Genomic DNA, 15,000 nt, shown 5'->3' with positions numbered 1-15,000 from the left:
GCTGCGGCTGCTGCAGATGGAGATCAGACGTCTAGAGCAGCAGATTCATTCAGCCAATCAGGAGTTGCAAGGCCTGGAGGACACAGCCAACCAGAAACGGGTAAAGGAGTACGCACGCACACACACACACACACACACACACACACACACACACACACACACACACACACACACACACACACACACACACACACACACACACACACACACACACACACACTGTATATACACACACATACACGTTCATACGTACAGTACACACCCAGTTTATATTTTATATGTTGGAATGTAGTGAGCATGCATCATGACGTCCATGCTGAAGTACATAGGAATAGTGAAAGTTCCTCTAAACTATCCAAAATCCAGCATATATGGGTGGTTGACGTGATGCCTTGTTTTTTCGTAACATTGGTTAAAAACCTACAAAACTGTTCTTTCTCCTTTAAGTAATACCCTTTAATATTAGTCTTAGATGAGAAGAAACATTTTTGTTAAGATTTATGTAAAGGTTTATATGTCAAATATCCTGCGGTGTGACTGTAACATTAATGAAACCTGGAATATAATATATATATAAAAATTAACCAACAACATTTTGAATCATGTATGAAGCATTTGGCATGATTGCATAAATATTAACTTTATATTAAAGGGACACTGTGCAGGAAATGGTCAAAAAAGGTACTGCAACTATGCTGCTCATTGAAACTAGGCTCCCTATTGCCAAATTTGATCTTTACATGAAAGTTTACTAAGTAATAAACAAATATTTTCTAGTATGGTCCAAGTACAGTCATTTTTGCAGCTAAAAATGGCTATTTTTGGAAATTCAAAATGGCGGACCATGGAGAAGATCCCCCTTTTCATGTATGAAACGTGCAATTTTTCCAGTCATAATGATGAGTCATACTTAGAATTTGATGGTAGTGGTAAATATTCATGAAAAAGGTAACATTAGTGATGAACAACTAAAAATCTCACACAGTGTCCCTTTAAGATATGCGAATGTGAAAAAAACTCAAGACAGTAATATTAACTAACAAGTTCAATTTCGTAACACAAATTGTGTCCTGTGGGGTGACATGTATGTCAATGTTTGTGAATGGGCAGCTGCAAGGCTAACTACAAGGGTCTTAAAGACTGGTTCCTAACCAGTCTGTACCTCAGTTATTAGAGTGCTGTGGAAGTTTAAGGTGACTATTAACCTCTTAATATGTCTTCATATTGCAATGTTTCTGTCACGCAATGCTTAGGCTCATCTTATGGTGTCCTGTGGTGTGACTGCTCTTACAGAAGGATTTTTTTTATATATATATATAAATGAAAACACATATTAAGATTAAACACAATATCATTATCAAGTTAGCATGAGCTCAGATGTCAGTCATGTATACAAAAGGATTAAAATGGCCATAATTCAGTGAATTTCCTGTGGTGTGACTTAATTTTCCTGCGGTGTGACATGCCTATGCAATTTGTTGATGCAGGACACATTTTCCCAAAAATGGCAAAAATAAGGCGAAATTCCACAGACCACTAAGTGCTTTATTTTTTTCTATTTTTTTCCATCATTTTTTTCAGAAATTTGATTTTTTTATGATTTTTTTTTTGCGTTACGCCCTTTAGACGTCAACCACCCATATGCCTATGTCCTTGCATCATGAATACAAACAGGATAGTTTGTGAAATTACATACACAAAATAAAATAATTCTCATGCAGGGGAGTCAGCCAAGGTGATACGTAGGTGATAGTTGCCAAGGTGGCTGCCTTAGCAATAAAGTGCTGCGGGAAAAACCCTCTATGTGTGTTGTAGATGTCTGAGGCAGAGAAGGAGCAGGTGCGTCAGCGTCTCCTGGAGAAGCTGGAGGAGCTGAAGCAGGACCAGGCGGAGCTGCAGAGCCTGGAGGCGGAGCTGCAGAGCCACAACGCCCAGATGGCCCAGGCACACGCGCAGATGGACATGCTCAACCAGGAGCTGCAGCGGATGTCACCCACGGACCCACACTACGTCAGTCACACACATGATGCATACACACACACACACACACACACACACACACACACACACACACACACACACACACACACACACACACACACACACACACACACACACACACACACACACACACACACACACACAACTGGACATCCTCAACCAGCAGCTACAGAGGATGCTGCCCTCAGTGCCCAAACACGTTAATCACAGGCATGAACACATACACATACACACACAGCCGTGTACGGTATGCATCACACACAAAAACATGTCTACCATACACACTTTCGAGCATACACTCTCACTGGCATACACAGTCATGTACAGTACACACAGAAACACACTCACACTCACACGCCCATAACCACCAAATGTTCAATTAGGGATGCACCGATACACATTTTTTCACTTCCAATCCGATCCCGATATCTAAATTTGGATATCTGCCGATATCAATACTACTCCGATCCTACAGTATAAACTTAACAAAACCACATATATGCATGGGTTTCAATTTGAGGTAGGCCCAAGTAGACTATTTGGTCAGAAAAGGAAGTCAGAAGAACAGTAAACCAATTAATAAGTAAAAAGTAAAAAAGTAACAATCCCATCCTGAAAACTAATGTACAAGTGGTATGATTTCAAATTAACATTAAACCTGGCTCAATGTCAGTACTGGGAAAATTCCGATACTTTGAGAAAATTCCGATCCGATCTCTGAATTGTGTTGATATCTGAGCCTTCATCAGTTATTACTGTAAAAGTGAAATACCACTTTAATTTTTCGCATACCACTTTAATACCACTTTAATTTTTCGCATACCACTTTAATACCACTTACATTTTTCCAATGCCACTCAAATGTTTTAAAGTCTTAATGATGACACGAGTGGCATATGTTTTTTGTTTTTTTTCACGACTCCCCAGTGGTCCAGTAGTTGAGTTGAGTGTATGTGCCTCAGCAACAGGCAGGGAGACCAGGAGGCGATAACAGCAGATACAGAAGAAGGTCGCCATGGTTACACAGCATAACACATGTAATCTCATCCCTCAGGAACACCCTGAGCGGGGAACAAACCAGAGCCAGATGTGTGTGTGTGTGTGTGTGTGTGTGTGTGTGTGTGTGTGTGTGTGTGTGTGTGTGTGTGTGTGTGTGTGTGTGTGTGTGTGTGTGTGTGTGTGTGTGTGTACTACACAATCCAATTCACAAATACTTTGTGAGGCCACTGCTATTGGAGCACACCCACATGCTGGGGTCTTCCCTCCATGTAGGGCCCAAATCCTGGACCCCACATGTTTTGTTGTAGTTTTGTTGTCACTAGTAAAGCAAAAGTGTAAAAACATTTCCTCTCTGACAGGTTAGGGTTAGGGATTGTTTTGGTTTTGGCACAGTTCTTTAGCTATTGTTAGGATTGATATAAATGGAAGGCCCCTACAAAGATAGGAAAGGGTCCCACAAAGATATAAAGGTTGGGCTGTGTGTGTGTGTGTGTGAGAGAGAGAAAGAGAGAGGTGGGGAACAGAGGGAGCACTGCCATGAGCAACAGGTTGTCATAAAAGAGTGCGCTGTCTCTTTAAGAGCCCAGAGCCCGCCTCCCTGGGGGAAGGGGGGGTTGGTCGGAGCACGGAATGCCCCCAGGCCCCGCCTCTCCTCACTCGCAACACTGAAGTGACATCAACAAATCCGGCTGCTGATTGGTGGAGGAAAGTTGAGTTTACTGTGTTGATTCAAAGAGGGAGAGAGGCACGGGGGACTGGAGTGGGTAGTAGAAAGAGGGGGGGAGTGAGTGAGTGAGAGAGAGAGCGAGAGAGAGAAAGGAAGGGAGAGAAAGAGGGTGTGTGAGAAGAGGAAAAGAGGATAGGGGGTATAGAGAAAGAGAGAGAGAGAGAAAGTGACGGAAGTGTGGAGGAAGAAGAATGGCCGGTGGCGTGTGGCATAGAGGAGGGAAGTTTGGGCTGTAGCTAGTTGAGCTTTTGGAGGACAGGCAGCAGATGGCAGATGGATGAGGGATGAAGACGCGGAGCCGCAGTCCCAGAGTCCAGAGCTGATGCAGCCAGTCAGCCCCTACCCTACTTAGAGGCAGTGAGTACCCCCCATAACAGACTGTGCGTGCATGTGTGTGTGCGTGTGCGTGTGCGTGTGCGTGTGCGTGTGCGTGTGCGTGTGTGTGTGTGTGTGTGTGTGTGTGTGTTTGTGTGTTCATTTGGGGGGTGTCAGAGACATGTTTAAGGAGAGCAGGGCATGTCTGCTATTTCTTTAAACTTTGTGAACATATGACTGTTTCTTTTAAAACGTATTAGTTTAAAATAGAGAAAGACAAAGAGCACTGTCTGTCTATTAAGTGCTGATACGGTCTGTCAGCCACAGCCACTGCCCTGTTGAGAAGCAGAGTACCCCCATGGCAGGCTCTGTGTTTGTGTGTGAGACTGTGTTAGTTTTTGGGGGGCAAGGTAGGGGGTGTTAGAGGCATGCCTGTGGGTAGCAGGGCACGCCTGGAGGCTATTTCCTCTCTCTGCTCGAAACACTTCAGTTTTAAGTTAAAACTTGGAGGGGGGGGGGGGGTTTGCACATTGTGCAACAGCCTATTTTACAAGTCAGACGAACCATACAGTGAAAACAGCAAATCACGGCAGCTTGCTGCTTTCACTGTACATCTGGGGTGCGTTTCTCGAAAGCGTAGTTATAAGCCAGTTAGCAACTTGGGCAATTGCATTGCAAACGGCAAAGTAGCTAACATAGTAAGCAACTACGGTTTCGAGTAATGCACATCTGACTTGTAAAATGGGTGATAAACAGTGAGTTATGTTTGTGTTCCACAATGATGTGCCTCAAGAGGATGTTGGGGGGTATTTGAGTCCATCTTAAGTGAACAACAACATCTATTTCAGGTCAGGACCACTCTGTGTGTCTGCTGACAATGGCATGTACAGTACATGGGTATTGTTCTCTGAAGCAGAATCATGTCGTTAGAATTATGTTTATTTGAATTACGGTATGAATTATGTCCATCATCTGTTGCTCCTGCCTCTTAGGGGAGAGAATGGAGAACAGTAATGTGTTTTGTCTGGGGGTGTAAATATAGACCGTGTCATACCGAACAGAACAGAGCAGAGCAGAACACAACAGCTCCTCTCATCTCCCAAGAATGTGCTGCTGATAGTTTTGCTTGCTGTTGTGATTTTTTTGAATGTGTTAACTGGGCTGCTGTTCAGATTTTCAAAATAAGCATCGGAACGGAAGTTTGTCATATCCAGTCAACCCTTGGAGACCATTGTGTGGGGCTTGGCGTGTGTGTGTGTGTGTGTGTGTGTGTGTGTGTGTGTGTGTGTGTGTGTGTGTGTGTGTGTGTGTGTGTGTGTGTGTGTGTGTGTGTGTGTGTTAATGTCTGTCCGTCTGTTTAGCTGTCTGTATGATAGCGGGCGGGGTGGTGGGAAATGCAAGATTAAGTGAGAGTGTTGACTTGTGTGAGTGAGAGAGACCGAGTGTGCTCATGTGTGCGTGAGGAGAGGGAGACAGTGTATTTGCATGTGTGTGTTAAGTTTGTGATAGAGTGTGTTGTCCAGTTCTGTGTGGGAGACAGCATAGGACAGGGGTACTCAATTAAAAGTCCCCGAGGGCCAGTTTTTCAAAATTCCTCCCAATAAAGGGCCGGGCCGGGCCGACACGACCCCCCCCCAAAAAAAGAATAATAAAAATAAATAAATAAAAATAAAATAAAACATGATAAGTCCTTTGTAAGCACAATACACACGCACTCACACCCACAGCAGATATTTAGTTTCTAGTGACAGGATGGGAGAACATTTCTCTCATAAAGGGCCTGCATTGTGGGGTGAGGTGCCTGCCTTGCTCTCATTGCCACCCACCCTTCAGTATTTTTTTAAATGACATAAGATTATCTGTTAGCCTATATTTGCAGACTACGTTCATAAAGATTTATTTCTTAGTGAGAAAACCAATAAGCCTGAAGATAACACTTTTCAAACACATGTTGCTTATTATGACTTTGTTTATGCAGCTCTCACATGCATAATGAGAATCAGAGGCAATAATGGACCCAACAAAGAGGACACAGATAGGAGAACACCAGGTTTTGTCAACAAGAAAATGGCACATTTGATGCCATGTTGATTAAATGCAAAAGCCAATAATAAATTGTCAAGTTGCTCATAACTTTGTTTGCAGTCTTATGAGGGTCTTTGCATTCCAAACGAACTATTTGGGGACTGTTTAAAAGTGTGAAAAGTTTATTAAGCAATTCGTTTTTAATAGGCTACCAATAGTTAGCTGCCAGCAGAGTTCAAACACAGTTTGCCTTCATTTGTGTTAGCAACTAGCTACAGCTACTGCTAAACCAATTCGAAGTCCTAACACACTGTTTGCAATCAAATGTGGACCATTACTTTCAAAAACGATGCATAGAGAACTTTGTGAATAATTTATTTACAGGCTCTGATACAGTCCTTCCCTTGTAGTCTACCTCACAACCTCTATGCTAGCATCGTAGGTGCTTCTGCCTGCAGTGACTGACACAAAGAGGGACAAACTGCCTGAGGGCGCGGAGCACGGCACGCTTCTTCATTGCGTCTGTGGCGCGATTTCAAAATAAGAGCCGACAGCGCGATCGGACCAAAAAAAAAAAAAAAAGTTTTTAATTTTTCAAAATTATTCGAGAGCCAAAAATAGATGCCCCGAGCCGCTATTTGAGTATGGGGGGCATAGGAGAACAAACAGATGTTTGTGTGTGTGTGTGTGTGTGTGTGTGTGTGTGTGTGAGAGAGAGAGAGAGAGAGAGAGAGAGAGAGAGAGAGAGAGAGAGAGAGAGAGAGACAGACAGACAGACAGACAGACAGACAGACAGACAGACAGACAGACAGACAGGCAGGCAGACAGACAGAGAGAGAGAGAGAGAGAGAGAGAGACAGACAGACAGACAGACAGACAGACAGAGAGACAGACAGACAGACAGACAGACAGACAGACAGACAGACAGACAGACAGAGAGAGAGAGAGAGAGAGAGAGAGAGAGAGAGAGACACAGAGAGGTGGGTGTGTGAAAGAGGAAGAGAGTAGAGGGGGCTGTGAGATATGACGACATGGCAGAGGAACGCTCTCATGCCCTGCCCCACATGACCTTACTGCACTCACACACAACAGCACCAGGAGAAATATTCTATTATGTTGCAGTCTGATATTTTACATACATAGTGTATAACCAGAGATTCTTTAAGTATATAGAGATATGCCAATGTAATAGGTTGCTATGGGCACCTAACATGACCAGGTTCCGGTCTGCCTAAAGGAGCGTGTCATAATGCTCCTAGCATTGAATAGAACAGTCCTTAGGTCTGCCTAGGTCTGCCTAAAGGGGGATTTCCCCCCCTCCCCCTTGCAATAATAGAACCCGGAAACAATGGGCCAGTGGAACCTCTCTCTCTCTACTCTCTCTGGTATAATCATTACCTACATTTTGACTTGCTGAATGAAGTAGTATAAAAGCAGGGTGCAATTTGTAGGGGGGTTTGTGTCCCTTCTAGTTTTGATATCTCCACGCCCTCTACGTGATTTTTTTCTTGATGTAATGTAACTGCAGTGATATTGCAGTGAAAAGTATCCCCACTTCTGTTTTTTCAAGAAATCAAATGACAAGACACGTAATATAAATTGTAACAGAGCATAGTTGTATACATACACACCCACAACTCGTCATGTGAGCTGTGTGTCTTGAAAGTGCAGCTGAAAATGTTAAGCAACTCTAACCGAAAGCTCCATGTATTATGGGCACAATGTCCCAAATGTCTGAATTCATGTTAGTCTCTGTCACCAGTTACTGTGGTCAGGAGACATTTCCTGGGTCACTGGAAGTTGCTGTCTCAGCAAAACTCACAAGTTAACTTTAAAGTTGTGTTGACTCTTGTCTTTGAGATGTTACGAAGTGATCAATTCTAATGTAGAAATATGAACGCTATATTGTAAATAGCTCATGTAGCCACACCACGTGAATAATTGACCCAGTTTGGTAATAGTTTGATCATGGCCTGTCATGTTCTTGCCTAGCAACATTACTCAACAGGTTGCCTGATGACCTGTTAACTGGGAATAACTCTCCCATAACAAGACTATAATGCATTTATAAATGTATGCAGAGGCCCGACTATCCTTAAAGAAGGTGAAACATTTTCAGCAATGACTGCACTCCTAACGCATTGTGTAATGCCTTGTTCCAAACAGTATCATCAAATGTCATCGAGTAATCACAGGCTGTAAAGCTTTACGTGCATCAGAAGTGCAGTAATGTGTACAAGTACTCTGAAAATTATGAATGCTAATTGCCAATTCAAAGCTAATTCCTTTGTAACTTAATATAGTTGTCTAATAAAGTCTTGGGAATGCAAATGGTATTGAATGTTTTACTGAAATGTATCAAACCGTTAACCCCTTATGTAGAAATTAACAGTGTGTGTTTGTGCATGTTTGTGTGTGCATGTGCGCATGTATGGGTGTGTTTGTGTGTTTGTGTATGCATGTGTGTATGTGTGTGTTTGTGTATGCGTGTGTGCATGCATGCGTGTGTTTGTGTATACGTGTGTGCATGCATGCGTGTGTTTGTGTATACCCGTGCTTATGCTTGTGTGCATGCATGTGTGCATGCATGTGTGTGTTTTGTGTATGCCCGTGCGTATGCGCATGTGCATGCGTGCGTGCGTGTGTTTGTTTATGCGTGTGCTTGCGTATGGATATGCGTGCGTGTCTGTATGTGTGTGCATGTGCAGGCTCACCTGAACGCGCAGCTGTGGCGTCAGCAGCAGCTCCTGGACATGATGAGCGCCAGGCAGCAGCAGCTAGAGGAGCGTCTGGACTACATGCTCAACCGCATCGCCCAGGAGACCCAGGACATCAAGGAGCTGGAGCAGCAGCTCACTGACGGTCAGTCACAGAAACACACGCATCTTCATTACCTTACTGTTACATTACATTGAGCAGCTGCTTTTAACCCGTTTAAGCCTGATGCTGTGTTTACGATGCGTTGACCTACGGTAGGCGCCTGGAGCGGCATAGACGCTGCATTCAGGCTCTTGAGATTTTTGTTTTTTATTAAAATGTGGGTATATAAGAGCTGAATGAACACATCCCAATGCAGTATGAGGGTCCTAGGTTTGAAATGCAACTTATTTCATGTTTTTATGTGCTGCTTCGGAGGTGAATGTAATCAGGTTTTTATAGGCTGAGGGCACCTTTTCCCAGAAAGGGCTTAGGCATTCAGCAGGCATTTTTTGCAGGTGCCTTAGCCTTAAATGGGTTAACCAAAGCAACTTACAAAAGGGACATTCGAGCAAGTACAGAGTGTGGCATCAATAAAGAGTACAGCAGTATACAAATAATGTAGAACAGGTAGAGAGCAGCAGTTATGTATAAATATTGGAGGACTTATTGAGTGTAGTGCAAGGAAGTGCCGAGGATTACAGATGAGTAGTAGAGTTCATTTTGTTATGCAGGGAAACTCTCTCGGAAGACATGAGTCTTCACAAGCTTCTTGAAGGCTGGGAGGGACGACCCTGCTCTTGACTGGCATTGCCAGTATGTGTGTAGTGTACAGTCCACCACCCAGCACCAAACTCCTCCTCACCAGCTGCTATTTCCAACTGGGATTACAACCCTTGATCTTCTGATCTAAGATCAAGAGCGTTAACCATTGTCCCACGGCCAGTGTGGTTGGGTCACAGAGTAACTTTGGGCACCTAATTCACCAACACCACAGACACCTTTTTGTGACTTACTCTGACCGATATAATCAATGTTGAATGTATAGTGTCCTACCCTCATATGTAAACCTTTCCTAGTCTGTTTCACCCTCAATATTGGTGTCAGATTCACACAAATGCAGTTCTGGGGTGCTACCTTGCTACTAAACAGGCAGAGCAAGTATGATTGAAATCTTTGTCGGTCGGGTCCCAAAGTGTCTGATTTCACGTGAAATGACCCTGATGGTTGGCTAGGGACTTGGAGCACCTAACCTTACATTGCTCTAGCTCAGGGACGGACTTGCATGCAGTTTGGTGACCAGTGTGGAGTCAAATCACAGATACCAGAACCTGTGCCAAATGACTCGAAATTAGTGAACAGGTTCATCATCAGGGCCTTAAATGGTTAAATAAACAATTGGTACAAATGTGGGTTGTGCACTGTAAGGTTTTTGGTTCCCAGTGCAAGCCTAACTGATGCGGTGAACTAGCAACGGGACCGTTTCGGCTGGCCTGAAAGCTATAATTATATCCCCGAAACGCGGAGCGTCGGGGATGTAATGGTTTTGCGTGCGCCGCCGCCGCGTCCGCCGCCGCCGCGTCCGCCGCGTCCGCCGCGTCCGCCGCCGCGTAAGGTCTTTCGTGTTAACGCGATAACTTTTGAACTGATGTTTGGATTTGTCCCAGATTTTTTTGGGTGAATGCTCTAGGGCAGGTTCATGAACTGATTCGAGTTTGGAGGTCAACACTTTCAAGATGGCTGAATTCAAGATGGCCGAATTTTTGTTTGGTCCATAACTTGTGACCGGGTGGATGGATTTGTCCCAGATTTGGTGTGTGAATGCTCTAGGGTAGGTTCATGAACTGATTAGAGTTTGGAGGCCAACACTTTCAAGATAGCTGAATTCAAGATGGCTGAATTATTGTTTGGCCCATAACTACTGACCGGGTGGATGGATTTGTCCCAGATTTTGTGTGTGAATGCTCTAGGGTAGGTTTATGAACTGCTTCGAGTTGGGAGGTCAACACTTTCAAGATGGCTGAATTCAAGATGGCCGAATTTTTGTTTGGTTCATAACTTCTGACCGGGTGGATGGATTTGTCCCAGATTTGGTGTGTGAATGCTCTAGGGTAGGTTCATGAACTGATTCGAGTTTGGAGGCCAACACTTTCAAGATGGCTGAATTCAAGATGGCTGAATTATTGTTTGGCCCATAACTACTGACCGGGTGGATGGATTTGTCCCAGATTTTGTGTGTGAATGCTCTAGGGTAGGTTCATGAACTGATTCGAGTTTGGAAGACAACACTTTCAAAATGGCGGAATTTTCATTTGGCCCATAACTTCTGACTGGGTGGATTGATTTGCCCGGTAACACCTTATTTTAATGGTTCACCATTTCAGTGAATCTACCATATTAGGTACAGTGTAATAGCCAATGTAACAATATTTAATACCATGTAATACTAGTGTAATACCAGTGTAACAATATGCAATATCTGGTACAGTGTAATAACGATTGTAACTGTATGCAATACCATGTAATATAGTGTAATACCAGTGTAACAATATGCAATACCATGTAATACCACTTACGCACAAACACATGATGTAAGTAAAAAAATGGCGGTGTTACACTGGTATTACATTGTATTAAATATTGTTACACTGGTTATTACACTGTACCTAATGTGGTATATCCACTGAACCATTAAAACAGTACTACCATTTGCCCCATTTTTTGCTTCATTTTCACAATAGTCGTTTGGTTTTAAGCCTATGCACGTCATGTCACGTCTGTATGTATCATATACGTTTACGAAATGGTGGACGGGAGTGGTAGGAATGATGGGGGACTGGAAGCGTCGCGTTTCGGGGATATACCTTAAGCAGTCGAAGGCGACTGCACAGGCAGTCTAGTTGCATAAATGAGATGTAGCTTGATTATCATGTCATGATATCAGAGGAGAGATGCCGTATTATTAACAACGTAATGTTGAGATTAATATCTGTTATGAGTCCACTGTCTGCTTCCTTGGTCATGTAATATTCCACCACATAAGCTTTGCACCACACAGCTGCTACGTCCCCTCATGCAAGTTTGTGAAATGCATTGGGTTGTAGTCGTTAAATATCATATTTTCAGATCACAGAATCTCGGTTTTGTTTCAATGCTGTAGGTCAATCTACAGTGGAAATATTTTGCATGCAAGCCTTGTGTCCTGTATCAAGATAGTGAACTTGTACAGTATACTTTGAAAACACAGTGTTTTTAAAATACATGTCTTTTTTCTGAACTTGCTGAAAGAAAACGATTATGGAGAAATGGTCCACCAGACAGCAGCGATATGTGCGGGGCAAAAAAACAATGAAACAATAGCTCCTCTGTTCGTGACCAATTCTCTGTGGGGGGGATGCTGGAGTTTTTGTTTTGGGGGTTTGCGTTGCTGGGTTGGAGGTGGCTGGTGTTGTGTGACCGCAGGCGTCTGCTGAGTTTGACTGGGGCCGCTGGACACAGCTCCTCAGCCGAATGCTCTCCTCCGGAATGCTCTGATGTGTGGAAAACGAGAACCCCCCCTGGGGGCCAGATCACCCCGTTTACACGGGACCCGCTCGCCTGAAAGAGTGCATATCGGGTCAACATCGGGACAAACATGGGATTCATTTCCAATGTGTCTCTCCTGTCTGCGTGCGCTGGGGCTCTGAGGTCTGCTGTGGTTGTGGGTTTTTTGGGATGTGTTCATAAGACTGTGGTCTGAAATGAGGTTGAACGTGTGTGATACAGACATGATGTGAATTAGGGATGTCAACAATTAATTGACTTTAATGTGTCAATTGATTTATACAATTAATCGCAATTAATCGCCAACTCCAGTGGATAGAGACTTGGGGGTGTGAAGAATGGGAACATTTCACCTTTAGTAAAGAATAAAGAATTAGCATGTTATCTCACTTTTAATTAAAACATTGAGATGTAATATTTTCTTTCACACATTCTATGCCACTGCTTATGCCCTCATTCATAAGTCACTTTAGAGATAAAAGGCATATTTTGAGGGGGGCTACCTGGAACCAGTACTTTGTAAAGACGGTGCCCTTTGGTGACAGGCTGAGTTTATTTTAAAAGTTGTATAATATCAAGGCACTCATCTTCTTTGTAGTTGAAATTCCTTTATTTTTTAAAAGATTTGTGAACAGCTCTTAGATAAAAGCATCTGTTAAATGCAATGTAATGTAATCATGTAAATAGTATTGTGTGTGTGTGCGTGTGCGTGTGCGTGTGTGTGTGTGTGTGTGTGTGTGTGTGTGTGTGTGTGTGTGTGTGTGTGTGTGCGTGTGCGTGTGCGTGTGTGTGTGTGTATGTGCATGTGTGTGTGTGCATGTGTGTGCAGGTCAGATCTTGGCGAACGAGGCCCTGAAGCGTGAGCTGGAGGATGTGATCTCGGGGCTGCAGGAGTACCTGGCTGGGGTCAGGGGTCAGGCGCAGCAGGCTCAGAGCGAGTGCCTACGCCTGCAGAACCACAACCAGGCACTGCAGAGCCTCCTGCAGGACCAAGACGAACAGTTGCAGCAGCTACAGCCCATGCAGATGGTGAGTGCCTCTGTGTGTGTGTGCGTGTGTGTGTGTGCGTGTGTGTGTGCGTGTGAGCGTGTGAGCGTTACAGCTGGAGGCAATGGGTCTGACGTCGACACACCAACTGAATCATATCGTCGATGCTTCATGCAAGTAGACGAACGATGGGTCGTCGGAAAAAAAAGCTTTCCCCCAGCCCTATCGAGCATGTGTGTGTGCGCATGCATGTGAGCCTATGTTTGTGTGTGGGTGTAGTTTACATAAGAGTATCACAGTGTGTGCACCTACCTTCCCTGACTCATATTTTGGGGGCAGCTGTGGCCTAATGGTTAGGGAGCTAGTCTTTGGATCGGATACTAGTAGGAGGTACCGTAAGTGGATGCTCTCCAGTACCCTTACCGATGACTGAAGCAGAGACGGTGAGAGGGCCTCTAGAAAACCATTGGCTAAAGTGCCCTTCATCAAGGCACCTGATCCCACATTGCTCCAGGGACTGTGACTAATTCCCTGCCCTTAAATAACTGTCACTTATAACATCACATGTGTTGACACTCCCTTCCTATTGGAACAAATGGCTCAATTTGACCACTGCCATGTTTGATCAGAGGTAACACTGCTGGAATGAAAATTAATCGACGACATGGTGATATGCTAAAAAAAAATCCAAAAAGGCTGAAAGACATTTAGTGTTTTACAATATACTGTAGCTATGCAGTCACTATCCTACACAGTAGGTACAGTAACTCAGAATGAAGAGGATGGTTTAATTCTCCTGTACAAAGGCATGAGAGATACACATGAACTCGTCTCAGACCAGAGAAGGACATTCAGTAATTCAGTATTATAAACACGATGGACTGTTCCTTTAAATGAAGGCATAAGTCTCTTAGTATATTGAGCCCTATCTCACGCCTTTCGTAAAGTCTTCACGAAAAAAATAGATTAATTTTTGTGGTGCATTCACGTTATTGCCCGTTTTTCGTGGTAGGGCAACGAAACGCTGCCTATTCACTTGAATTGCCCCACTGCTGCTATGGTTATCCAAGCGTCTGCAGGGGCGGGGAGGGGGTGCTGACAGAACACTGCTGATACACTCGGGACTCACTAATTCGACGCCCTTTCGGTACTTACGCCTTATGTCCTCTAAACCTAAACCTAAACCTAAACCTAACCCTAACCTTAACCCTACTTAACCCTACTTAACCCTAAACCTAACCCTAACCCTAACCTTAACCCTAACCTTGACCCTAAACCTAACCCTAAATTGCTTGTTTGAAATGTTTGATTACCATGTGACGGTAGGCTACCGAAAGGGCATCAAACTAGTGGGTCGCTAGGCAACAGTCGGGCAATTTAAGTGAATAGGCAGCGTTTCGTTGCCCTACCACGAAAAACGGGCAATAACGTGAATGCACCACGAAAATTAATCAATTTTTTTCGTGAATACTTCACGAAATGAGTGAGAAACGGTTGATATATCAGGGGTTTCATCGCTTCCTCTTCCACTCACACCACAACACATTTTTCTAAACCAGCTTGCAGGAGTACCAACCCTGGTGTCATGACCTAGTTTAGTGTGCGAGTCCTAATATTCACCCATGGAATCCCCCATTTCCTCTCTCCTCTCTCCTCTTCCTCCCCCTCTCCTCCCCCTCTCCTCCTGCCCTCCGGCTTCTGGGTTA

At 44.0% G+C, this 15,000-nt stretch overlaps 1 protein-coding gene across 3 annotated transcripts in view; it reads left to right on the top strand.

The window, feature by feature from the left end:
• The window catches only part of cntrl (centriolin), a 52,547-nt gene that overhangs the window by 6,454 nt on the left and 31,093 nt on the right, over nucleotides 1–15,000 (top strand). For all 3 annotated transcript variants that reach the window (XM_063195541.1, XM_063195540.1, XM_063195539.1), the window contains exons 10-13: nucleotides 1–100; nucleotides 1,816–2,010; nucleotides 8,776–8,929; nucleotides 13,137–13,336. The exon at nucleotides 1–100 is cut by the window's left edge and continues 10 nt beyond it. In XM_063195541.1, the coding sequence (XP_063051611.1) occupies nucleotides 1–100; nucleotides 1,816–2,010; nucleotides 8,776–8,929; nucleotides 13,137–13,336 (649 nt within the window). The remainder of the gene's footprint in view (nucleotides 101–1,815; nucleotides 2,011–8,775; nucleotides 8,930–13,136; nucleotides 13,337–15,000) is intronic.

Source organism: Engraulis encrasicolus, chromosome 3 (assembly GCF_034702125.1).
Source record: "Engraulis encrasicolus isolate BLACKSEA-1 chromosome 3, IST_EnEncr_1.0, whole genome shotgun sequence".
In the NCBI taxonomy this organism is placed as follows: domain Eukaryota; kingdom Metazoa; phylum Chordata; class Actinopteri; order Clupeiformes; family Engraulidae; genus Engraulis; species Engraulis encrasicolus.
Note: the sequence above shows the minus strand (reverse complement) of the source record. Positions and strands in the feature narration are given on the sequence as shown.